Source organism: Vulpes lagopus, chromosome 13 (genome assembly GCF_018345385.1).
Source record: "Vulpes lagopus strain Blue_001 chromosome 13, ASM1834538v1, whole genome shotgun sequence".
NCBI classification, from domain to species: Eukaryota; Metazoa; Chordata; class Mammalia; order Carnivora; family Canidae; genus Vulpes; species Vulpes lagopus.
The window spans coordinates 13,353,643-13,380,943 of NC_054836.1; the positions used below are offsets into that span (position 1 = coordinate 13,353,643).

At 40.1% G+C, this 27,301-nt stretch overlaps 2 protein-coding genes across 4 annotated transcripts in view; one reads left to right on the plus strand and one right to left on the minus strand.

Annotated features, from left to right (window-relative positions):
• The window catches only part of RUNDC3B (RUN domain containing 3B), a 297,797-nt gene that overhangs the window by 8,756 nt on the left and 261,740 nt on the right, over positions 1-27,301 (plus strand). The window contains exon 2 of the mRNA XM_041728228.1: positions 2,262-2,378. Within this exon, the coding sequence (XP_041584162.1) occupies positions 2,308-2,378 (71 nt within the window). The 5' untranslated portion in view covers positions 2,262-2,307. The remainder of the gene's footprint in view (positions 1-2,261; positions 2,379-27,301) is intronic.
• Positions 12,466-27,301, minus strand: part of ABCB1 (ATP binding cassette subfamily B member 1) — a 95,674-nt gene continuing 80,838 nt past the window's right edge. For all 3 annotated transcript variants that reach the window (XM_041728224.1, XM_041728225.1, XM_041728226.1), the window contains 5 exons: positions 23,768-23,924; positions 23,087-23,284; positions 16,695-16,901; positions 13,870-14,016; positions 12,466-13,057 (listed from right to left, as the gene is read on the minus strand). In XM_041728224.1, the coding sequence (XP_041584158.1) occupies positions 12,854-13,057; positions 13,870-14,016; positions 16,695-16,901; positions 23,087-23,284; positions 23,768-23,924 (913 nt within the window). In that variant the 3' untranslated portion in view covers positions 12,466-12,853. The remainder of the gene's footprint in view (positions 13,058-13,869; positions 14,017-16,694; positions 16,902-23,086; positions 23,285-23,767; positions 23,925-27,301) is intronic.

Sequence of the window (27,301 nt, forward strand, 5' to 3'; positions counted from 1 at the left end):
CTCCCCACACCCCTATCTCACAATACCCACTGAAAGCATTTATACTCTCTTTAGCCTTACACATTAAACCACTTCTAAGAAAGGTATTCTCAAAGTTCCAAGAGCAGGGAAGTAATGCAGAACAGATGGGAGTGAAGAGTGGAGCCCCGGAAGAAAGATGGTGTGATCTTAATTTGGCTGAGGTGAGAGGCAGATAAGGATGTGGTGGAGTACATACAGGGTTTTACCCACTGAGAGACTAAAAATGAAGTGGAAATTTAGACTTGCAGAGGCTATCAAGACAGCTTTTAGAGAGCAATCATTGTACTGGTCAAGAATGGTACCTTTTTCAATAATATAAACTTTTATCAGTCGATGTCTCAGCAAGGCAAGAATGGTACATTCAAAATTAGGATATTCGGGGCACATGGGTGCCTCAGTGGTTGAGCATCTTTCTGTGGCTCAGGGCGTGATCCCAGGGTCCCAGGATTGAGGCCGACATCAGGCTCCCTGCCGGAAGCCTGCTTCTCCTTCTGCCTGTGTCTCTACCTCTCTCTCTCTGTGCCTCTCATGAATACATAAATAAAATATTAAAAAACAAATTAGGATATTCAAGGATGATTTAATGAAGGACCTAGTAATAAAGATATGGGCAGAACATAGGGTATAGGGGATATATCATAACAGATAGTGGAGACCTTGGGGCCACAAAAATGCGAAGCATTGCCTTCCCCAGGCCAGCATCGTAGGAAGGTAGCTGTTGCCAGAACTCATATTAAGTGTCATGCAGGGAAAACTGCTTTGAGAAGGGCAATGAGGCCCTCCAAGTGCCCCCAGGCTCCCCTTCAGCTGAGCCCACAGAAGTCAGTCTCCCAGGGCAGAGAGTAGTACAGAGAGAAGGATGGAGAGTAAATACGGAAGAACAAAGGGAAGATATTTGGCACATGTCTCAAGAAGGAAGCCTCTGGAAAGTAGCTAAAGATATTTGAATTCTGCCATTTTCTGGCCCTGATTATCTATGATTCATGCAATCCTTCTGAAGTGGTCATCTACTGTGTCAGGACATGGCATTAAGCACAGCCAAGACACAGACATGAAGATAGAGACACAGCCCTCAGGTATGCAAAAATAACTATAAACAGAGTGAAAAATGAGCAAATGACTAAAATACAGAGAGAAATATAAACATCAAAAGTTGTACAAAGTATATGGGAGTTTTGGTGCAGACAATTTGCATAGCTAACTTAAGACTTTGGCCTTGATATGCAATGCTAATAGAAAAAATTGTTGGCTAAAGTAACCTGTCTGGTATAAATGCAAATTTTGAGAATTTAAAATGTACTTGATTTAATTTCATCTGTTAATAGCCAATAACAGCCCATAATAAAAAATTAAGCTATTCAATGAATTGCTTTCAGAACTAAGGTATATATGCAAGACTTTCACGAATGCTAAGTGTCGTGAAACATCTCATGATACAACGTTCTTAATTTTCCTTTTTTTTTTTTAAGGTTTTTTTTTTTATTTTTTCATGGGAGACATAGAAAGAGAGGCAGAGACACAGGCAGAGGGAAAAGCAGGCACCCTGTGGGGAACCCCATGCGGGACTCGATCCCAGGACCCTGGGATCACAAAGGCAGACGCTCAATCACTCAGCAACCCAGCTGTCCCTCATCCAATGTTCTTAAAGATCCTTTTACATATTTGTTCTCATAGAAGAAACACCCTGAACTAGTTTTTCACTTTATCCTAACAACTTCCATTTTGGGATATTTCTCTCCAGGTGTTGTCTGTCTGTACATATTCTGGACCTGGGCTGTCTGAACCCAAAGAATTTTATACCATTTTTTACTTTAGGGAGATAGATTATTACAGCCGTGCAGTTTTTCAAATAATTCTGATAGTCTCAGCCCTAGCTTGGCTGAAACTGGCACTTTACCAAAGCAATGGAGAAAATCCACGGATAAGTCCCAGGTGAGTCATCTATTTAAACTCTAAAGGATGGGAGTCATGGGGTCAATGCCCACACTGATAGACATGTTTTGCATAAGAGAATTGAGGAAGGACAATGAACTTTTTTGGAAATGAAAAAATTTGCCACATACCAATTCTGATTGAATTAGGGAAGCCTCAGCTGAAAACTGGTTTGATTATAGAAATAAAATATTAGAGTTATGACTTTGGTAGTACTGTTTAAGCTTTCTCTATCTTTTGACTAAAACAGAAATTTTAAAAAGTCCTCCTTTCTCTTAACCGTGCCCTTCCCCTTCCTTCTCAAACAGAATGGTGTGATTTCCTGTGTAAGATGCTAGGAGTTGTGCCTCCCTGATGCTTGTGAATGAAATGTTATGGGCGCAGCAGCTCTCTTGCTGGCTACCCACATGCTTTGGAGATGCAAGGTAGGTTTCTAAAGTGTAGTCTTTTCTTTCTTCACTTATGGAAGTTGTAAGGTATATATTTTCATCTTTATAATGGAAATCAAAAAGGTAAGATGTGGTTCATTTTATTTATTTTGTATATTTTTTTATTGGAGTTCAATTTGCCAACATATAGCATAACACCCAGTGCTCATCTCTTCAATGTGGTTCATTTTATGAAATCTCACTGCACATTTGTAGGAATGTGAACCCCCTAAAATAAGGCATATCTCAATACTCTCGCCATTTCAAATTGACCACGGCAAGAATACAAATCAATCTATTCTGGCACACCATGCTTTCATACCTGGTCCCTACCTCACTTCCCAGACATCCCTCTGACGGCCACCACTCACTCCTTCCAACACACAGCACCGGAAACTGACCACTGTGAGTCACTTCCCATTCCAGCCATAGGGGCTGTTCTACACTGCTCTTTGCAGCCACGCCCCCTTCCCTACTGTCCATCTGTCAGGTAGATAGATACTCAGTTCTCCAGGCAGCATTTTTAAGGCTCGAACACTCCCAGGAGGAGTGATCACTCTCTTCTTGATTCCTCAAGAAGTCTTACATCATGACACCAATACATATTACTAACCTAATCTCTTTTTTTAATAGATTTTATTTATTTATTCATGAGAGACACAGAGAGAGGCAGACACATAGGCAGAGGAAAAAACAGACTTGTATGGGGAGCCTGATGTGGGACTCGATCCCAGGACCCTGGGATCATGACCTGAGCCGAAGGCAGATCCTTAACCACTGAGCCACCCAGGCACCCCCTAACCTAATTTCTGTCTCTCAAACTGTGGTCTCCTCATCTTATTATTTTGCCCCCAGTATCTAGTCCAAGCACTTCACATAATTGTCAAAGGAATAAATACAAACACAACTTCCTTTTCACATAAGAGAACTGGTAGCCTTGAAGAGCAAGGAAAATACAAAGTGAAGGCAACCAACATTATTTTTTTTTGCTTATAGTCTACATACTGAGTATTGTCCTAAATCCTTCATTATGATATTTCATGCTCAAGTAATCCAGTAAGGAGCTATGGAAATCCCTTAATTGCCAACGAGGAAATAAAGGCTTAGTGAAAAATAAGTAACTTGCCCAAGAATCATACATGTTAACAAACTGGCAGTTAAAAGAGAAACCCAGATCTTTCCAGCTGGAGAGACTAGGTGCTTCTCCATACACCAAGGAGCAATCAATGAGAGGGAACACATTTCCGTGTGGCTGACCAGTGAAGAAAGCGAAAACATTAGTTTCCAGCTCCAAGGTCACTTTTCCTTATGACCAAAACTGGCTCTTTTGAAAGAGTCAAAATATTTCATCATGTACCTTTGCCTTTTGCACATATCTGGAAACATTCCTGCTTTTCTCTTTGCTATTCTGATTTCTCCAGACTCCAAGGGCAGAGGTCTTTCACCTTGCTGTTAGAAGTTCCAAGTGGAACAAAGGACTACAGTTGCAGAAGGTGCTCCCTGAAAATCTTTTGTTTAGTCTTTTTTAAAGAGCAAAGATATTTTTTCATTAACACATACTTTTGTTGAGGACTTTCAATGTGCTAGACATTGATAGAAGTGTTGGAGTATACAGGTGAACTAGGTATCCACCAAGACACTGAAATTTGAGGGATACTTCTAAAGATTAAGAGAGAGTAAGTGAAAATCCTTTATAGGCTCTGGAAGAGTTATTGCTTGTTAGCCATCAATTGGCTTAAAATAGTGGTTTTTATTTTTTACTTTTTTTTAAAGTAGGCTCCACATAGTGTAGAGCCCAATGTGAGGCTTGAACTCACAACCCTGAGATCAAGACCTGAGCTGAGGTCAAGAGTTGGACGCTTAACTGACTGAGCCACTCAGGCGCCCCAAAACTCTGAATTAAGTAGGCTCAGCTAGGTGGTCAGTCAGATGCTGGCTGGGTCTGTACCCGAACACTCAACTGGGCTGGATGTCTGAGATACTCACTCACATGGCTAGCACTTTATGCAGGCTGTGGGCTAGAGGCTCAGTTGAGTCAAGTCATGTGGCCTTCCCATGTGTCTGAGGCTTCTCCATACAGCATGGTGGCTGGGGTCTGAGTTGGGGGATGGTCATCATATCTCAGGATCTGGTCCTCAGCTTCAAACACTCCCAAACTCCATCTTGTCAGAGAGGGCGCCCAGAGGAAAGGAGGCAACTGTGCATACCCCACCACAGTGCCTCATGCCACTCTCTACTTCATTTAGCCAGCTCCAACCACAATGCCCTTCTTTCTGTACATCAAATTCTCTTTGAACAGGCTATTTCCTCTACTTGAAATCTCTCCCTCCTTCCCTACGTCCTGTCTCCCCATTTCTACTACTTCCTTGGTAATTCCTCCTTTTTTCAGATTTCAGCCAGAACTATCATTTCAGAAGCAACAAATTCTTAAGTTTAACTGTCTGAGTCTATTTCTTTTTTTTCTTAATTTTTTGTTGTGAAATATAGACTCACAGGAAGTTGAAAAAAAACTGTAGAGTGGTGTGGATCCCTCATCCAGCTTCCTCAAATGATGGCATATAGTCACTATAGGACAAAATCAAACCGAGGCCATTGACATCAGTACCACACTATTACCAGACTACTCCAATTTCTTAAAAACAAAAAAAAAATTTTTCTTTTACAAAATTATGGACATAAATCCCATAAGGGTTGCCTTTTATTCTGCAAAGCAGAAAAGGCTGGATTTTAGATTTTTTTGGTAATGGTCACTTCCCTATTTTTTATATAAAATTATATGGCCTTAGATAAAAATTCTCTTAATATATATTAACAAAGAACTTTCAGATTTTTTTTTAAAGAAAGGAATTTTTTTAAGATTTTAATTAATTAATTAATTTATTTATTCATGAGAGACAGAGAGAGAGAGAGAGAAAGAGAAAGATGTAGAGATACAGGCAGAGGGAGAAGTAGGCTCCATGCAGGGAGCCTGACATGGGACTCAATCCCGGGGTTTCCAGGATCAGGCCCTGGGCCGAAGGTGGCGCTAAACCACTGAGCCACCTGGGCTGCCCCAGAACTTTCAGATGTTAACTTGTGATAAATCAAAACTGACCCGGAGGAAGGCACACACTAAATAAAAAAACTTGGCAAAACAGCAGGTACTCATGAAACCTCTACTAGATATCAAGGACTTTGCCAAGTGCAAGAATCAAGGGATACAAAGACAGTCATTTTCTCAATATGTTCACAAACTGGGAGCAGGCATCTGAAACAGAGATGTAAGAAAAAATGAATCACAAAGACTTCTTATCACTGAGATCTGGGAACAAATAGCTACTTTGTGTGTCAAGAAACAGACTGAAACACATTTTGGTCTAAATTCAGAACCTGATTCTGGTGAAGCAAAGAGAAGGGCCATAATTGTTTAGAGTTGGATATAGCTGGAGAATCCTAGCATGGAGCTAGGAGAATAAAAGAGTGGAATCAAGCAAACAGTACACATTGGGACCCATCTGTGTTTGGTTAGTACCCTGAGGGCCAAACTTCTGAACACCTTCTGCTATGATGTCACCTCAAAGCCAAAAGAACAAATCATCTTCCTTCTAAAAGAGTTGCTCATCCTCATCAAACTCACAGCATTTTTCAAGTCAGTTTTTCTTTTATCTTTCTCATATAGATTATGGATGTATCTCAGAGCCATCTATTCTCTGTTCTCACCAGCCCAACTCAGACTCATTACACGCGTTGTTTTGTTTTTTAAATAAAAGCACCTTGCTTAGCTTCTCTGATTTGAGGCTTTTATCAGTTTCCTGAGGCTACTGAAACAAATCACCACAAATCTGGTGGTTTAACAGAGAAAACAATATGGAGGTTCTTCAAAAAATTAAAAATAGAAATACCATATGATTCAGCAATCCTACTTCTGGGAATATAGCTGAAGAAAATGAAATCAGCACTCCTGTGTTGACTGCAGGATGATCACAGTGGTCAAGATATAGAAACCCACATGTCCATCAATGGATGAAAGGATAAAGAAAATGTTGTGTATATACATATATACAATGGAATAGTATTCAGCTATAAAACAAGGTAATTTTGCCATTTATGATGACAAGGATGAACTAGAGGGCATTTTGCAAAGTGGACTAAGCCAGAGAAAAAGAAATTTTTTTGGTGGGGCTTTTAGTATTTATAAGATCCTATTATTTACAAACCAAGACAATTTTACTTCTTCCTTTCTGATTTTTTTTTCTTTTTTGGCCTGATTGCTTTGGCTAGGACTTCAGTAGTATATTGAATAGGAGTGGTAAGAGTTAACCCTTTCCTTTTTCCTGATCTTAGAGGAAAAACTTCCAATCTTTTACCATTAGGTATGATGTTAGCTGTGGGCTTGTCATACATGGCCTTTATTATGTTGAAGTATGTTCCTCTATATATAATTCGTTGAGAATTTTTATCATGAAAATATGTTGCATTTTGTCAAATTCTTTTTCTGCACATATTAAGAGGATCATAAGATTTTTAGCCTTCATTCTATTACTTTAGTGTACGATTTATTCATTTGCATATGTCGAACCATTCTTGCATCCCAGGAATAAACCCCCTCCATCATGATGTGTGATACTTATAATGTGCTTTTGAATTTGGTTTGCTAGTATTTTATTAAGAAATTCTGTATCTATATTTATTAGAGATATTGGCCTATAGTTTTCTTGCAGCGTTTTCTTTCATTCATTGATTCATTCAATTTTATTTTTTAAATTCCAGTATAATTAACATACATATTAGTTTTAGATGTCTTGCAGTATTCTTATCTGGCTTTGTTATCAGGGCAATGGTGGCCTGGTAAAATGAGTGCTGAAGTGCTTCCTCGTCGTTAATTTTTTTTGGAAGAATTTGAGAAGGAATAGTGCTAATTCTTCTATGTAGAATTCACCAGTGAAACCATTTTGTCATGGGCTTTTCTTTGTTGGCTTTCAATTAGTGATTCAATCTCCTTGTTATTGGTCTATTCAGATTTTCTATTTCTTCACAGTTCAGTCTTGGTGGGCTATACGTCTCTAGAAATGTATCCATTTCTTCTAGGATGGCATGTAATCTCTTCATAATCTCTCATAAACATTTGTATTTCTGTGGTACCAGTTGTAATGCTTCCTCTTTTATTTCTGATTTTGAGTCTTCTGTTTTTCTTAGTCTAACAAAAGTTTTGTCAAGTTTGTTTCTTTTCAAAAAATAACTCTTAGTTTCATTGATCATTTCTATGTTTTTCTGGTCTCCATTTCATTTTATGTTTTGATCTTTGTTATTTCCATCTTCCTGCTAACTTTGGGCTTGGTTTGTTTTCCTTTTTCCAGTTCCTAAAGGTGTAAAATTAGGTTTAGTTCTTTCTTAGGTATTTATATTTATACATTTCCTTTTAGAACTACCTTTGCTGTATCTCCTAGGTTTGGTATGATGTGTCCATTTTTGTTTCAAGGGCTTTTTTTGTTTTGTTTCAAGATATGTCTCTACTTGATTTCTTCTTTAACTTATTGATTGCTGAGGAGCATGTTGTTTAATTTCCAAATTATTATGAATTTTCCAGCTTTCCTCTTGTTACTGATTTCAAATTCCAAATTATTGTGGTTGGAAAAGATACTTGGTATGATTTCATTTTTTTTTAAAGATTTTATTTATTTATTCATGAGAGAGAGAGAGAGAGGCACAGACATAGGCAGAGGGAGAAGCAGGCTCCATGCAGGGAGCCTGACATGGGACTTGATCCCGGGTCTCCAGGATCCGGCCCTTGGCTGAAGGCAGCGCTAAACCACTGAGCCACTCGGGCTGCCCTGATTTCATTCTTTTTTTATTTATTTATTTATTTATTTATTTATTTTTTTTCCTGATTTCATTCTTTTTAAAATTTGCTATAACTTGGAACCTATCACATGATCTATACTGGAGAATGTTCCATGTGTGCTTGAGAAAAGTGTATATCCTGTTGTTATTGGATGGAATGTTCTCCACATATCTGTTAATCCATTTGGTGTAAAGTATAGTCCAAGTCCGACATTTCTTTGTTGATTTTCTGTCTTCATTATCTATCCATCATTGAAAGTGGAGTCTTGAAGTCTTCTAGTATTGTCTGAAGTCTACTATTACTGTATTGTTGTCTACTTTTCCCTTCATATCTCTTACTATTGGTTTAATATATTAGATGCTCTGTTGTTGGATGCATATATTTTTACAATTATTATACCCTTTTGGGCAGCCCAGGTTGCTCAGCAGTTTAGCACTGCCTTCAGCCCAGGGCGTGATCTTGGAGACCCAGGATCGAGTCCCTCGTCGGGCTACCTGCATGGGGTCTGCTTCTCCCTCTGCCTGTGTCTCTGCCTCTCTCTCTCTCTCTCTCCTCTCTGTGTTTCTCATGAATAAATACATAAAATCTTTAAAAAAAATTATTATTATACCCTCTTAATGAAGTGACCCCTTTAACATTATTTAATGACCTTTGTTTTTGTTACCATTTTTGGCCTAGAGTCTATTTTGTCTTATTAAGAATAAGCTACCCCTGCTCTCTTTTGGTTTCTACTTGCATGGAATATCTTTTTCCATCCCTTCACTTTTAGCCTATGTGTATCCTTAACGGTGATGTGAGTCTCTTACAGGCAGTGTATAATTAGGTCTTGATTTGTTATCCATCCAGCCACTCTATTCCTTTTGATTAGAGAATTCAATCAATTTGCACTGAGGACTTATGATGCCATCTTACGGTTTCTGGCTGTATTGTAAGTTCCCTTGTTTCTTTTTCCTCTCTTGCTACCTTTCTGTGTGACTTGATGATTTTCCATACTGGTAGGTCTTGATTTCTTTCTTTTTGTCTTTTGTGAATCTACTGTAGGTTTTTGCCCTACAGTTACCATGAGGCTCACATAAAACATCTTAAAGGTATAACAGTGTATTTTACAAAACATAAAAAAATAGCATACAAAAAACATTAACCTTTTACTTCCCCTTTTCATGTTTTTGATGTCACAAGTTGCCTTTTTTATATTGTGTACTCATTAAAATTATTACAGCTACATATTTAACACTATTGTCCTTTAACCTTTATACTAGAGTTAAGCAGTTAACACACCATAGTACTATAGTATTATGAATTTAACTACATACTTACCTTTACCACTATGTTGTATATTTTTATATGTTCTCATGTTACTAATTAGTATTGTTTATTTCAGCTTGAAAAACTCCTTTCAGCATTTCCTATAAGGCAGTTCTAGTGGTGATAAATTCCTTCAGCTTTTGTCTGGGAAAGTCTCTCTCCTTCATTTCTGAAGAACTTTGCCAGACAGTTTATTTTTGGTTGGCAGGGATTTTTTTCCAGCACTTGGAATGTATTAGCGTAGTCTCTCCTGCTGAGAAACCCAATGACAGCCTTATAGGGGCCCCTTACAAATTACAAACTTTTTTTTTCTCTTACTACTTTTAAGCATTTTTGTATTTGATTTTTGACAGTTTTATTATAATATGTTTTAAAGGGGATCTAAATTGATTTTATGTGATGACCCATGAGCTTTGCAAACTTGAATATCCAATTTCTTCCCAGGATTGGGATGTTCTCAGCCATTATTTCTTTAAATAAGTTTTCTGCTCCCTTCTACTTCTCCTTTCCTTCTGGAACTCCAATAATTCAGAAACTGGCTCTTTCAATGGTATTCCATGGATCACAGGCTTTCCTCACTCTTTTCCATTCTTTTTTCTTTGTTCTCCTCTGACTGGATTATTCAATGCTGTTGTCTTCTGTCTCACAGACTCTTTCTTCTGACTGACCTATTCTTCTGCTAATGATCTCTACTACATTTTTCATCTCATTCACTGTTTTCTTCAGTTCCAGAATTTCTGTTCCTTTAAATTTTCTCTTTGTTAAACTTCTCATTTTGCTCCTGTACTGTGTTCCTGGTTTTGTTGAATTGTCTTTCTGTGTTGTTTTGAAGTTCATCAAGTCTCCTTAAAACAGCTATTTTGAATTCTTTACTAGATAAAACATAGAGCTCCATGTCATGGAGTCAGTTACTGGAAAATTATTGTGATCCATCGATTGTGTCATGTTCCCTTGATTTTTTCATGTTCCGTGAAGTTTTGCCTCACTGTCTTCCCATGTGAAGTAGCAGTCACCTCCAGTCTATTCAGTGGCTTCAGGAGAGAAATATCTCCCATCAGCTATGCTAGTAACTTGAAGATTTCATCTGACCCTCTATGAATAAAAGTGACCCACACTTCTTGCTCCCCTTATTGGAAGAGACCTTAAGCTTATGTGCCTTCTCTTGACTCTATACCAGGCCATGTAGTGATTGCCTTCCTTTTGTTTTACCAAAGGTAGCAATAAGGCTCAAGTCTGTGGCCTTCCCCTGGCCTGCAGACTTGGGCCAGCCTTCTGTGTGTGCTCACTAGCTGTCTGCCAAGTCTTTTGCTCTTGCCACTGCTCCTGCTGCCACCTTTGGGAACTTGTACAAAAAACTACCACAGGATTGGGCAGAGGCTATGTGTATGTCAGTAAGAACACTGAGTGCTGGGGTGCTCCATGGGCCAGTTGGGGGAATTTGCAGGCAAGGTTTTCCCTGTGGCTTGCAGCCAAGTTTCTTGATAGAGTCCATGACACAGTTGGTAGGATCCATGTATCTTCAACGCCTTCTCAAGAGTCCAATCTGCTGCTTTCCCAGTTTCTTCCCACATCCTCTCAAAGTCATGCATCTCAAAATCCAGTCCTCTAGATGAGGAAAATAAACCTTTTTGGCAGCATTCTGCACAGCTGGGGAAGCCAGGTACTCCTTCCTGTTTTCACTTCCCTCCACAACAGAAGTCGGGGCTAAGCTCTCTCCTGGGCCTTCAGCTGTGTTGCCATGATAGAGGAGTGGGACAAGTCAAGCTATTCCTCTTACCCTCTCCAATGCATTCAAGCTAGTATTCTTTTTGCTCTTTTTTTCTGGAACTTCTTCTCTGAACTCCTGGACTTCTACAAAGGCTGTGTCATCCATAGGTGACTGTTTACCACAGTGTTTTCTAGAACTGGGACTGAGAGGGCCTGGAGCCAGTTCACAGGCCACCATCCATAGCCAGGACCAAGGTCTGTCTGCCTATTATGTGACACACAGGTGGGTGAGATTTCCCTCAGGACCCTTGGCTTCTGGTGCTAGATCCCACAGCTCACACAGAGGCACTTCTGTCTGTTGATGGCTGCTAAATTATTGTTGTTGGGGTAGGGGTAAGGACAAAAACACAGGACATCTTATTTCACCATGAGGCTGCTATTACTCTTCCAGGGTATTTTCTTTTAATCTACATTTCTTTCATTATTGAGATTGTGCACTTCTTTATTTTTCTAATGTATTTCTTCCTTGGGAACTACCTGATCATGTCCTTTGCCCCTTCTTCTTTGGTGGTGGTAGCATTTTTTTTTTCTTTTTAAAATTCTTTAGATAGTAAGGATATCAATTGTTTACAATAAATATGGCAAATACAACTCTAGCTTGTGTCTTTCAATCTTGTTTGTAGTGCTTTTGGGCTTATTTGTTTGTAGTCAGAGTATCATTCTTTGTGGTATTTTCTTTTTTCATTCACATACATCTGCCACTAGAAGAGTCAGCTTTGGAAGAGACCAATTATTGGGAAAAGTGATTCATTATCAAAACAGAAAAAGAGTTATTATATTTTTTAAAGTGCAGAAATATTAAGATCCTGTAAGAGCCCTTTATAAGAGCAACGCAAATATTTGACATATAGCAGAGTATATGCTGTACCCTGTGTATCCTGTGCCACCCTCCCACCCCTAAAATTCTGCATTGATATGTGTAGTTGGTTTGAGAGCTGTCATAATGTAGAAACACAAGAACCAGCAGGATCAAGTCCACAGAGAATGAGGGCTGGTGGTTCCTTAGGACCCACTGTGAAAAAACATATACAATGGGAATTATTTACACTATTTAACCATTTTCACAAAAATTAATGGGAATTTTTAAAGAAGGCTTTTTTAAAAAAAATACATTAGTAATCTTTAATATTTCATTTGAGAGATGATATACTTATAGGCATTTTAGACAAGATGACTCTCGTCATATAAAAGTTTAGTTTTATTATAGCTAGCACTTTATTCAAACATTCAGTACTTTTTACCACTTCTATAATCTTTCAGCAAAGCAGTAAGTTACAAATAAAATATAAACAAAAATTATACAATTTATTAACAAAATCTACTTTGAATTACTCTATAATTTTATAATGCAGTTAACACCAGTATTTTATTCCATTTGATAATGTTTCTTTTGGTTCCTTTAATTATAAAATCTGAAGACTCTGAACTTGGTGGAATGATCTTCAGTTGCAGCAAGAAATGTTAAACAGGTAGTTCTACATAGTTTTTCCAGTAAGTGCTCACCTTTTAACTTTGATTAAATGCCATGTTTTAACACAAATATTAGAAAATATTTAACAGCTCATATGGCCACAGTTCACTAGCGCTTTGCTCCAGCCTGGACACTGACCATGGAAAAATAGATGCCTTTCTGAGCCAGCAGCTGTTGATGTGTGCCATGCTCCTTGACTTTGCCATTCTGAAACACCACTATTAAATCTGCATTCTGGATGGTGGACAAGCGGTGGGCAATCACTATGCAGGTGCGGCCTTCTCTGGCTTTGTCCAGGGCTTCTTGGACAACCTGACCAATAACCACATAAATTAATTCTGATAAAAACAGTCCTCTCCTTTCCTCCTCCATAATAAGGCTCATAATCATCCTCCCTTCTTTAAGGATGGTATCAGTGAAATACAATAGAATTGACAAAGCAAGGAATCTGTCATAACAGGAGATAAGTGAATCGTAGTCTGGATTAGTTCTGAGGCAGAGGTCATCTGTTCTCAAAGTTATGACAATAAACACAGTCTGTTCAATCATTTAAAAACATTTACTGCTGTGCCCACCCACACAATACCTCCAGAGCCACCCTTCAGTCCAGCTTTACAGCAAATTCAGGGAGAGTGAGCACAAGCTGAACACAGCCTCCTTGAATTTGGTATTTTTAAGACAGGGTATAGCTCAGAATTAATTTGTCTTTCAGATACTCGAATAGTGAACTTTTTGCTCAAACTGAAAATGATTACTAATATTTATCTTCGGGTACAGTCATCTTTTACAGTATATTAAGCTCCTGTTTTTTTATATAGTTGCTGAGGAGATACCACCAGTAGAATGGGAAAGTGACCTCCTTAAACACAGCATCTTTGGTCAATATAAGGTGATCCGGGCTATTTTTTGGAGCCTAAGTGCTATAAGACTAATTTCCCTTATTTTGTCTTAGTTCTCTTGAATAACAGCTACAGAAAGGGTCTACATTCTGTTGAACACTGACATAAGTAACAATCAACATATCTGGACTGAATTTTGTTCTCTTCCGTGAAAGACCGAAGCATTTATTTAAACCTTTGAAGGACAACCGATTCAAGCATGCTGAATCCAATTTAAATTCTTACCTTTTCACTTTCTGTATCCAGAGCTGATGTAGCTTCATCCAAAAGCAAAATATGAGGCTGTCTAACAAGAGCGCGAGCTATGGCAATGCGCTGTTTCTGGCCACCAGAGAGCTGGGTTCCTTTGTCTCCTACTCTGGTGTTGTATTTCTGTGAATAGGGTTTTGTTATTGAAATGGAGAACTGATAACCTAAAAAAAGAGTGTGCTCACAGAAAACAGGTTAATCACATCCATAAACACACAAAAAAGTTTAGGTTCAGAAGCTAAGAATGGGTTCACAGAGGATTAAACATCAAAAAAATAGCTCTGCATGGCAGGTTTGACTTCTCTTCTTGAAAAGAGACATTTGGAGGGCGCCTGGTTGCTCAGTCGGTTAACTGTCTGCCTTTAGCTCAGGTCATGATCCCAGGGTCCCGGGACTGATCCCCATGTCTGGCTTCCTGCTCAGTGGGGAGTCTGATTCTCTCTCTCCCTCTGCCCCTGCTCTCCTGTGCTCGCTCTCGCCCTCTATCAAATAAAAAAAAAAAAAAAATTTCTAAAAATTGAAAAAAAAAGGAAGAAAAAAGGGAGAAAATAGACATTTGGGCATAAGAGGCCATGTTTCAGTGTAAACAAGTCAATATCTTTATGAGGAAGACTACTGTTACAATGTTAGTCTCTTCCAGGCTCCTGGTTTCATTATATTTGGGACAAAGATTGGTTCCAGGAAAGAAATCAGACTTCAAATAGGCAATGCAAAAAATAAATGAAGTTCATTTTACTTATAACCAGCAGGTGGTGCTCTCTGCACGAAAGTCAGGAAGGGAAGAAATTCTTGGGATGCTAATCTTCTGGTACCTGTTTTTATAAAACTATGCCTAACATTTCAATAATTTTAATGGCTGCTAATGAATTCCATTCTGATACTTAACTTTAAAAGCTAAAATATCTTTTTAATTTTTTTTATTTTAGAGTTTTCCCAAAGTTCTTCACATATTGTTTCCCACAGTAGACAACTGTCATTTACTACTCAACAGGATGATGCACGAGTTAAAAGGTTATGTAGCGGAGAGCAGGGACAAGACACAACAGCATATGTAACCTAGAAAACAAGACTATCATAATTTTCAGGCCCTTGCCAGACTGGAAGTATATCTGATTCTGACAATCAGGGTTTGACTTAAAAATTCATGTTCTATATAGGATTGGCTATTTTTATTTGCTATATCTGTCACCCTAGTTCAGTGGCACTCAGACCGAGATGTCTACCTGCAGGCAAAGTCCGAGGATCCCACCTGAGTTTCCAGCAGATGCTTTCCACTGGCTCCCCCATCCCCACACCCCGCCCGCCCCGGGGCTGCAGGTCCCTCAGAAGGCGGGAACACTGACATGTGTTCCACATAAGTGTAGGGATCCTCAAGACAATCTGATCCTGTTGCAGCAGGTAGAGGCAGGGCTGTTGAAGGAAGTGGGTCACCAGACTAGCCTCCTTTGGGGTGAGGGAAATCCTAGTAGGAATTGCTCAGGTAAAGAAGTGGGTCCTTGGGCAGAGAACAGGACTCAATGGGCTCTGCCTTCTGTTTCCACATCTAGACATTGAGGAAAAGAATCATGATGTCTATAGGTGTGCTTTGTGTGACAGAGACCAGGAGCCCAGAAGGGCTGGGTCCTTGTGGTAGACAAATGAATGCCAGAGGAGTATATTTAATGAGCTAGTTAATATTTACTCTCTGTGTTTGTCTCTGTTAACCTCCAGCCCAGTGGTTCTCAAACTGTAGCCTGGTATGGGCTATCGAAACACAGATTGCTAGACTCTACCTCCAATGCTTCTGATTTAGCTGGTAATGTGATGGTGCATGCCCATATTTTGAGATCATTAGTAAAGGGGATTGAAGCTATGTCTTTCAAGTTTTCTAGCCTTGGGAAAGACCGGTTATCCACAGCTGGGCAAGAAGGTTGAAAGGAGGGGAAAGGGACAATCCTCTTCCTGGGGGTCTGTGATGTGGGGGCTGCAGTTATCAGAAGAAGAGCCTCAGAAAAAGGAAGTTTGGGAAAGAGTTAGGGCCAGTTGGTATTGCCATCCTTACACATAAGGAAATTGCCTTCCCTACTGGTTTGAGGCTACTGAGCTTTATTCTTTAGAGGTGCTTCCTTATAAGTAACTAGCGGTGATGGGACATGGTGTAGACAAGCCAGTTCAAGGTGACTTCAAAACACAGGATCTAAAGGGAGGGCTTTAGGGAGGGTAGGGTTCCTTTTATTTAACTTCCTGGGAAGAATTCAGAGGGCATCCAAGGACAATAGCTCAGAGAGCCCCAAGGAAGATTTCGGCAATCAATCCTATAAGAGCTTGGAGGCCATGAAATGTGCAAAGATGAGGGATTACATGATACCACAGGGCTCAGCTCTATTCAGGGAGAGCCTTCTTTTTGACATGGGTTCAGCCACCCAGCCTGGCCCAACACAGAGGTAGGCTTGCAGCTTGGGAGAGAGCAGCAAAGAGGCAGAAGGAAGGTCGGGAGAGGAATGAGGGTAGGGGGCTATGCCTACTTCTACAGAGCCTGTACTTGGGCTTAGAGGGAAAGGCTTCCTGAAACCACATGCTTTTCCATCAGGCTTGCTCACAGGAAGAGCCAGTCAGGTGGTCAGGCAAGCATAGTATCAAATGGGCATAGGAAGTTTGGCAAGATTTTTTTTTTTTTTTTTTTAGGAAGTTTGGCAAGATGTTGTGCACAGGTGTGTATTCTCACTTTCTTCAAGTTTGGAAAACCTGCCTTTTAGAAATCAAAGTGTAGGCCGGGGAGGTTGCCACAGGCTCCTGGGCTCCTATTTTGGAGAAAGACTTACCTCAGGGAGTGTCTCGATGAAGTGGTGTATGTTGGCCTCCTTGGCTGCCTGCACGATCTCTTCATGTGATACGACCCGGCTGTTGTCTCCATAGGCAATGTTCTCGGCAATGCTGCAGTCAAACAGGATGGGCTCCTGAGACACGATGCCCAGGTGTGCTCGGAGCCACTGGACATTCAGGTGCTTTATCTCTTTGCCATCAATTAGCTGAAAACAAGAATTAATGGGTGACTCATGACCAGCACATTTTTAACTTAGCAAAATCACTGCCATTATTTCATACACTAAAATTGTCAGGTTACCATGGGACAATATTTTTGTTGTTGTTGAGTTTGGATTGTCAAAGTTAACTGAACAAGGTCATAATTGTATGCTCTGATAAGTTGTCACATTTCTTCTGCTTTAACCCTGGTTTCCGATATATGCTGTGGTAAGTAGGATCATGCCCACCCCCCAAGATATCCATGTTCTAACTCATGAAACCTCTGAGAATATAATGTCAAAAGGGAATTAAGGTGTAAGGTTGTTCATCAGCTGATCTCAAAACAAGAAGATGATCTGGGATTATCCAGGCAGGCCCAATGTACTCATGAGGGTCCTTAGCTGTGCAAGACAGAGGCAGGACACTTACAGCAGTGCAATATGGCAAAGCCTCATTTAGTCATTGTTGCCTTTGAAGATCGAGGAAGGGGCCAGGAGTTAGAAAAAGAAAACAGTCCCCTCAAGCCTCCACAGGGAACACAGCCCTAGTGACATTTTGATTTTGGCCTGATGAAATCTATTCTAGATATCTGACTTCCAGAATTTGTAGGATAGTAAGTTTGTGTTGTTTTATGGCACTAAATTTGCTAGCATCCTTATTCTTATGTATCAGTTTTTTACAAGAAAATTAGCTAAGATTAGAAATCAGTAATTACTGTGAGCACATGAGAGGTCTGCAGGTCAGGTTTCTAAGAATCAGGTTTTAGAAGAATGGGATGTAGGGATCCCTGGGTGGTGCAGCGGTTTGGTGCCTGCCTTTGGCTCAGGGTGCGATCCTGGAGATCCGGGATCGAATCCCACGTCAGGCTCCCGGTGCATGGAGCCTGCTTCTCCCTCTGCCTGTGTCTCTGCCTCTCTCTCTCTCTCTCACTGTGTACCTATCATAAATAAATAAAAATTTAAAAAAAATTAGAAGAATGGGATATAGCAGTTAAACAGAATAGAAATAAGTGTGGGAAGATGGCTGCTGTATCTCTAAGTAGTTGTTGGTCTTGGGAAAATGAGCTAATTTCTCTGACAGCTACTTTGTGGATAAAATGAGAATTATGATAATAACTCCTAAACTCATAGAATTGAGAATTGAATGAGATTTCATCTAGACCCCCCTCAGCACAGTGCTGGGCACCAAGCATGTGCTTCAAGACTGTCAGAGACTGGTTAACTCTGTGTGGCTGTAACTGAAACTACAGTGGATGGATGCAGGCTGAGCAGATGAAATGTTGGACAGACATCTACAATGTTGGGCCAAAGGAGTAGGAAGGAGAAACTGCCTCTTCTCCAGTGACCTGGCTCTCTAGGTTACCGTGCAAGAGCCTAGGCAGTGCCCCTTACAGCCTTGCTCTGATCCACATAGGTCTGCCCAAAAGATCTACTTTGCTAGAGAACTCTGGTATTCAAGTGAGAGAGCTAGTTCATCCCCTCCAAAGAAGCAAGTGACTCAGCTGCAGGCTTTTCCCATAGTGCTGGTGAGTGTCTACTGAGCTATATATACTCTTTGGATCCTATGTGCCTGGCTGGGTGCCCCTGGGAGACAGCTGGCCAGGGGTAAGGTACAGTCTTTGCTGCAGGAACCCAGCTTCTGTTTGTGAAGCTGCCAAGTGCAGGGATAGAAAACACAGCCATGACCTTATTAGTACTGAGCCCAGTTGCCATGGAGACTCTTCCAGCATCTATGTTGCAGGCATCCTTATAGTGCTAAGTGAAGGTGGGAAGTAGAGGGTGGAGAGAGGCAGTAAAAATCATACAAAGATGTGGCAAAACAGCAGATCTTGTTAAATGGAACACTGTACTTGAGAAATGGAAGTTTCAGGAAAGGAGTAGCTTAATTTTTTCTAAGCTTATGCTCCTGGGAGGGAAACAGATACTGCCAAACTAATCTAATTAGACAAATTTGAGTCATCCCATCAGGTTTTAAGGAGTTTCTCTCTATCACGCTGTATATCTTGGCCCTCATCATTCCCACATGATATGCTGGAATTGCAAACACTTAAAACCTGTGTTAGCTGAAGCATCCTCTCTGTAGAGAAAACAGGTTTAGAAACCCAAATGTGAAAGAGATCAGTGCAGAGGTTCTTGGGCTGAGGCATGAGTGATGGTCTGAGGGAAGACCAAGGAACTTTGAGGATTCAGAAAACACTGTTCCAAAGATACTGGCCTACATAAAACTTAACTAGGAAAGTAAACACACTGGTAATAATAAGGTAAAATCAGGTTAAATGGCCAGCTATCTCTATTCTAGATTGTTAAATGTGCTGCTTCCTTCATAAGCACAATCATATGTTAAATATGTACTACTCTGTTATATGTATTTACTCTGAAATCATGATTACAGATAAATTAGTGAGCACTGACTGTAAGTCCTGTGATAAGCATGTCTCATGCATTTTCTTGTTTGATCTTCACAACAGTCCTAGTGAAGTAGTATGGTTTTGCTTTCTTTTTTAAGATTTATTTATTTATTTGAGAGAGAGTGTGTAGTGAGTGGGCAGAGGGGCAGAGGGAGAGAAACCCAAGCCAACTCCATGCTGACCTCAGAGCCTGACCATAGGGCTCCATCTCACAACCCAGGAGATCCTGACCTGAGCCAAAACCAAGAGCCAGGTGCTTAACTAACGGAGTCACCCAGGTGCCCCTGGGGCAGGCGTGGTTTTAATCTCCATTTTGCAGATTAAAAAGATGAGCAGAAGTAAGTAATTTGCACAATATCACACAGTAACTAGGGGAGCTGGGATTGAATGTGTACACTACAGGGTGGGTTTTGGTAACACACGACCTTATCATTGAAAGATATTCTGTATCCTCCCTCACAGAGGAAGGCCCCACTTAGCTCAAGCGCCTGCCAGGTAATAACCAGACTATGACCACAGGCTTCTGCCAATGGTGCATGTGATAGACGGGAGAAGACTCAGACCAGAAGTGATTTAACAGTGATGTGAATGAAGTTCATCTTCAAGGGTCCTGAATTGCAGGTGACTGCTGGCAGCTGAACTGTGTTCTGAGTGGGGGGATAGCGGGGGGCACAGGCTGCAGTCAGGAAGCTCTTCTAGGTGATTTTATGTATCTGCTTAAGGAGGAAAGAGACCTTAGGGGCACCTGAGTGCCTCAGTTAGTTAAGCGTCTATCTTCAGCTCTGAGATCCTGGGATCCTGGGAGGGAGCCCCTGTCAGGCTCCCTGCTCAGGGGGAAGGTCTGCTTCCCCTCCCTCCACTCATGCTCGCTCACTCGCTCATGCTGTCTCTCTCTTTCTCAAGTAATTAAATGAGAAAAGGGACTTGATCTTTACATTTTCAATATTTTGTTGTGATTTGTTTTATTAGAAGTAAATATTCACTTTTGTACCTAACTTCTTTGTATTCTTTTAAGTCAAGTCTCTAAAAATGTATATATAACCTGCAGGCCCCACAAAACTTGAAGTACCCACTCTGTACAATTCAGTAGCTTCATTTTTCAAGACTCTCCACAATTTAATCTACATCTTTCCAATTTATCATTTCAGTGGTTCTGAAATGATAGTTGGCATCTGAATCACCTAGGAAAATTGTAAAAATTAATAGGCTGACTGATTGGAATGAGCCAGGGTGGCTGTGTTCTTTAGTAGCTCTGTAAGCCCTTCTGATACACATCATTTTGAGAATCACAGCTCTGGTCACTATTTCACAAAGTACAATTCAAGGCCCACTGATGATCATGAGGATTCCCTGACTGTAGGATCACATCCTTTCGCGGTTCTTATGAGCAATCATGCTCAAATCCGCATTCATATTTTACATGACAGTGAGAACTAATTATAAGTCACCTACTGAGTTCTTAAGGGTTACTCATTGATATTTATGAACAAAACTTGGCACACATATTGGTGTTTCTTGAGGACACTTGGCTAAGAATTTTGGCTACTGTGCACCACTTGGCAGGACTTCAAAGCTCTAGCACAAATGTACAGGAGCAGACAATAGTGTTCCTACAATAGATAAGGACACTTTGTTTCCCATGCATTTTAAGTTGTCTTGAGATGGTTTTTGCCCTGTGCTCTCAGCATTCATTTCCATATTCTTCTGTGTATACCCTTCCATATATGACCAGAGTGGAAGGCTAAAAACTATTTCCCAGACTCCCTTCTGGTTCTGGAAGTAATTGTGGTTCTACCAGAGAGATGCACTGTGCAAAATCTGGAAGGTGTAGGCTAATTCTCTTTAGTAGCAGTACTAAATTAACACATGTGAGTATGAGTACAATGAGGAGGCCATGAGTTTTTTTTTTCTTTTCTTTTCTTTTTTATTTTTTGCTCTTCCTAAATGGGTCATAATTTAAAAGTGTGAAAATCACAACTTTCATTAAATCTGCTATTTCAGACAAAAAGAGGTTATATGGACATTGGGAGCAAATAACTTATCAACCACAGCTCACATTATCTCTTGCATCAAATGATATCTTGCATGCTCACTCTCACCCTCATGCAACCAGCTCTACTCATCCCTTAAGAGCCATCTCTAGGTCTACCTTCTTTTATACTCATGGAAGTATATGTCCCATCTCCACAGTTAGAGTCTTTGAGCGCAGACATAACCTATAATTCATTAAAGATCAACATTTAATACATTGCTTACTCAACACCTGTTAGGGGCCATAATCAGTGTCTGAGAGCTAACATATCCTTCTGTAATTGCTTCCTTTGTCTCTACCTTTAGAGTCCTCTGTTCAAACTTTAATAGCAAAATTGAAGCATAAAATCAGAACAGAAAATATAAAACAAGAAAGTAAAAATAAAGGACAGAGCTTATGTAGGTGTTAAGAAACAGACTGAGTAGAATACAATAAAAAATATCTATGAGTAAGCATGTCTGAATTTAATTTTTTTAAAGATTTTTTTTATTTATTTGAGAGAGAGTAAGCAAGAGAGAGTACACAAGCAGGATGGAGGGGCAGGGGGAGAGAGAAAGAGAGAGAAACAGACTCCCCAGTGAGTAGGGAGCTGGATATGTGGCTTGATCCCAGGACCTCGAGTTCATGACCTGAGCTGAAGGCAGATGCTTAGCTGCCCCAGCATGACTGAATTTTCAAAGAGCCCTGGACTACAGGTTGTAAGTTCTATTTTCACAATGGTCATTAATTCAAGTGGATTCCATGTGGAACTGGGGCATCACTATGTACAGAGCAAGTATCCATTCTGTTTGGTTAGTGCTCACACCATTCTAGTCATTAATTTTTTTTTTGAAAGGGAGGAGTGGGGAAGGGGCAGAGGGAGAGGGAGAGAGAGAATCTTAAGCAGGCTCCATGCCCAGTACAGAGCCTGATGTGGGGCTTGATCTTATGATCTGAGATCATGACCTGCACCAAAATCAAAAGTCAGATGCTTACCTGACTGAGCCACCCAGGCACCCTTGTTGTTAATTTTTTTTTTAAAGCACCTCATAGAACAACCAATAACTAAATACCCATATAATAAACATTTCTATTCCTTCCTAATTTGATTCTTTTCCGATTCTCCATTGTAGTCATTTCACAGCTCCCTTCATGACTCCTATCTCATCCCCAGTACCTAAGATAGTCTCTGGCAGGCACTCAGTAAATGACTATTGAGTGCTAAATTAATAAATGTGACCATTTATTCTTTTAGTTCAGGAAAGAAAAGGGAATCCCTCTATATTCTTTATCTGCTTCCCAAATCTGTTGATCTCACTGTTGTTGTTGTTTTCTTTCCTTAGGAGGTGTTTCAATACCCTCTCAATGATTTTATCTTATCCTTTGTCATAAAAATGTTCCAGATTTCCCCTTCTCAAACCCCTCCCCTGGACTCTGCTTCCCCACTCAACCTGCTGTTATTGTTATTCTTTCTTTCACCTTTGATCTCCTAGATAGCCTGTATTCAGTCTCCACTTCCCCTTCCAGCCCTGCCTCAGGAGACAGATGATAACAGGCTGCTGGCAAAGGAGGGTGGAGGGGAAGTTTGAGAGAGAGGCCTGAGAAGCTGCCTCTGGCTGCAGACATAGCTTGGAGCCCTGATCTAGGATGTCAGAATTTCCCTGAGACTGTTATTTCAAGGTTGGAAAAACTGTGGCTTAGGGTCAAGAATTAAATACATCCAGGCATTTACATGATGAAAAACTTAAAATGAGGTAAGAAAGTGTGCTCACCACTGAACCAGCCAAGGGGTCATAGAAGCGCTCTAGGAGCTGAACCACTGTGCTCTTCCCACAGCCACTGCTACCTACGAGGGCCAGCGTCTGGCCCTTCTTCACCTCGAGGCTCAGCCCCTGGAGCACCGGGATGTCTTGTCGAGTGGGATAGTTGAACACGACCTCATTAAATGTCACATTTCCTTCCAATGTATTCTAAAATCAGAACAGTAACAATAAAAATGATTATTACAATCCCCAAACTTTTGTATAGCAAACCCCCTCTACCACCAGGTGTCAAAAGACAGTGAACTTGTATTACAATTAGGCTGCATTTGCAACTGCCAGAGTGCAGTAAATAAGATCTAAGAGTCAGTGTTTTTATAGCACGTATTGTTAATACAAATGAGCTAACTCAAATATGTTCCCCAAGAATACAGTGACCTACATATAATAAAATCTAATTAACAAGATTTGCTTATAAATTGGGCAGTATTTCTATCTCCCTGTAGCCTTGTTCTACAAAAGTATGGGATGTAAATGTACATTATTAGCATTTATTAAAATGATCTCAGGATCTAGAAAGTTTTTTATTACCAGCAAATAAAAAAAAAGCCACAGGTTTTTATTAAATTTCCTCTTAGAATACTTGTACTTATCAGTTAGGAATATATCATATCATCAAAACATCAAACTCACTGGCTTGAGGCCATGAGGGCTGTAGCTGTCAATCAGAGGGCTTTTTTCAATGATCATGATGACGTGGGCTGCTGATACTTTGGCTTTGGCATAGTCAGGAGCAAATGAACTGACCTGCCCCACTGCCATGGCACCAAAGACAATAGCTGAGAATACCCTGCAAAAACAAAGACAAAGCATGCGTAGAGTCAAGATTATAATGCTAGACAGCGGACAGTTCTACAACTAGAGAGCATTGCCTCAATTAAAAACAGAAGTTAAAAAACAAAACAAATAAACACTTTTCCTCATAAAGTTCACCTCAGTGTAACAGATTGTAAGATGGCCCCATTTTTCATCTGTCTCTGTATCCTCACCTTCTAGTAATGTGACTTTGCAGCTCCCCCTTTAAGAAGAGGAATTAGTTTTCCTAACCTTTGAATCTGGGTTGGCCTGTGACTTGCTTTGCCCAACAGGATGTGGTGGTAGTGATGGTTGCCAGTCCTAAGCCTATGACTCAGGGGCCTGTGTGCTTCTCTCTCTGCCACTACCATAAGCCCAGCTAGCCTGCTAGCAGACAAGGCACAGAGGGAGGCAAGCTGTGTGGGCCCTGCCAACTAGCTTTTAGTCCCCTGCACATATGAGTGAGCCTAGCTGAGATCTGCTAGGTCTAACCCAGATCAGCAGACCCATCCACCTGACCCATAGACTTGTGGGCAAATAGGAATGTTTGTTATTGTATGTCACTGGGGTTCAGTGGTTAGTTGTTATGTAGTGTGATTGTGGCCATCAATAACGGATGTAGGCATTTGTGACAACGTGGATAGACCTAGAGGATATTATTATAAGTGGAATAAGTCAGACTGAAAAAGACAAACACCCTATGATTTCACTTGTGTGGAATCGAAAAATATAAATGAATAAACAAAAAGCAGAAGACGACCTATAAATCAGAGAAGAGACTGATGGTTGCCAGAGGGGAAGTGGGTGAGAGGAGGGTGAGCAAAATGGGTGAAGGGTAGTGGGAGAGGCAGGTTTCCAGTTATGGGATGAATAAGTCATGAGAATAAAAGGTACAGCATAGGGAATCCAGTCAATATTATAATAGCATTGTATGGTAAGGGATGATAGTTGAACTTGCTGTGAGCATAGTATAATATATAGAGAAGCTGAATCATGTTGCACACCTGAAACTAATTTAATATTGCATGTCAACTATTAAAATAACAGATATAGGCAGTAGTGCTGAAATTACATTGGATTCTTGGAAAACATGTGAGCTGTACAGCAAAGAGTGAGTTTTTTTTTTTAAGAGTTTATTTATTTATTCATGAGAGACACACAGAGAGAGGCAGAGACATAGGCAGAGAAAGAAGCAGGCTCCGTGCAGGGAGCCCTATGTGGGACTCAATCTGGGACTCCAGGATCATGCCCTGGCTGAAGGCAGGCGCTCAACCGCTGAGCCACCCAGGTGTCCCAGAGTGAGTTCCTTATAGAGACAGATATGCTTCTCTCAAAATGCATCCACATGTTTAACCTATGCCATGGGAATCATAGAGGCTTAAAGCTGGGAAGGGTTCTACAGGCTATCAAGAAGTCCAGCTCTCAATATTTGTTCCTTGGGCACTTTTCCTAAGTTGACTTCCATCCTTTGTTTCAGGAAGTAGCAACTTTGACTAAGCCTATTGTTAAAAAGTTCTTTTTCAAATAGAAGAAAAATGTACATCCTTTTACATAATACAGCCCTTAACTGGAATGTTGTTAAAAAGGCCCTTTGCTTCATTGGTAACTCCTTTCTCTCTCAACACACCAGCTGCCCTCCTCTGGACAGATTTCTCAATATGCCTTTTTATTATTTTATTTTTATGTATTTTTTACTTTTATTATTATTTTTTAAGTTCCAAGTTTTTATTTAAATTCCAGGGAGTTAACATATAGTGTAGTAGTAGTTTTGAGTGTAGAATATATAGTGATTCAACACTTCCATACAACACTCAAAGCTCATCACAAGTGCCCTCCCTAATCCCCATCACCTATTTCCACCATCCCCTCTCCTTCCCCCTTCTGGTAACCATCAATTTGTTCTCTATAGTTAAGCGTCTGTTTCTTGGTCTGCCTTTCTTCCCCTCCCCCATGTTCATGTTTTGTTTCTTAAATTCTACAGATGAGTGAAACCATATGGCAATTGTCTTTCTCTAATTTTTTTTCACCTAGCATTATTCTGTCTCCTTCCATGTCATTGCAAATGGCAAGATTTCATTCTTTTTTATGGCTGAGTAATATTCCACATATGCCACACCTTCTTTATCCATGCATCAGTCAATGGACATTTGAGCTGTTTCCATAAGTTGGCTATTTCAACATGCCTTGTTAAACAGTGGGCCTGGAATAGGATAATATTTGGGAACCTTCCCAGAAGAATACTATGAGCCCATCACATCCTCTCCTTTGGACTCTAAATAAATTATACAAATGGTTCATCTCAGGCTAGCCATCATTCGTTCCTGTGAGATCTTTTAAAAATGGACTACTTTCAGAAAGGTATCTCCTTTTCTTTATGTGGAAGATTGATTTTCCCAGTCTAAATGCCCACATAGAAGCAATTTTAATCAATTCAATGCCTTATCTTGAAGTAAAGCAATATATCAAATAATTATCTAATCAAAACCCCAATGCCAGTGATGCCTGGTTTTGATCTTTTGGCTCAAGTCAAAAATAGCTCCTGTGTATCATTTGTCAGAGATATTAAGTGGAAATTTTAAATCCTCTGTTGAGGTCATCCTGAGCAAACTATAATGCATACACAAGGGAATGTCTAGATAGAACAGAAATATTACACTAACACCTTATATTAACCAGGCTTAAATGATTCTGATTTAAATGTAAAACTTTACTATCACTAATCATGGTATGCTATCAAAGGGAAGACTCTCACTCACCACCAAATCTAGATTCTCAGAAAGATTATACATACTTTTCACTACCCAACTGCTTATTTAAGTACTTCAGAAGTAAAATTAAGTTCAGGTCTGTCTTTCCCTGACTGAAGTATAATTTTTTGCGTTCATAGCAATGGAGCAGAAATCCTCCTAATCTAGCTTTTCCTTTATCATTTCTGAATTTCTTCAGCTCTTACCTTCTAATCGCTCTTTTTGTGTATCAAGGAAAGCAAATTTATCCTAGAATCTCCCAAGGCTTGCAAAACTCAGTGTCGCACACCTGCCCTTTAGCTGCCCTGTTCAGAGACTTCTTTAAAAGGAGCCAGGCGGGCAGCCTGGGTGGCTCAGCGGTTTAGTGTTGCCTTCAGCCCAGGGCGTGACCCTGGAGACCCGGGATTGAGTCCCACGTTGTGCTCCCTGCATGGAGCCTGCTTCTCCCTCTGCCTGTGTCTCTGCCTCTCTTTCTCTCTGTGTCTCTCATGAATAAATAAATAAATAAATAAAATCTTTAAAAAATAAAATTAAAATAAAAATAAAAGGAGCCAGGCACTTGGTGCAGGGTTAGGTTTCTTCCCAAATGCCAAAACCTCCTGGAAACCCCTTACTGAATCACTAC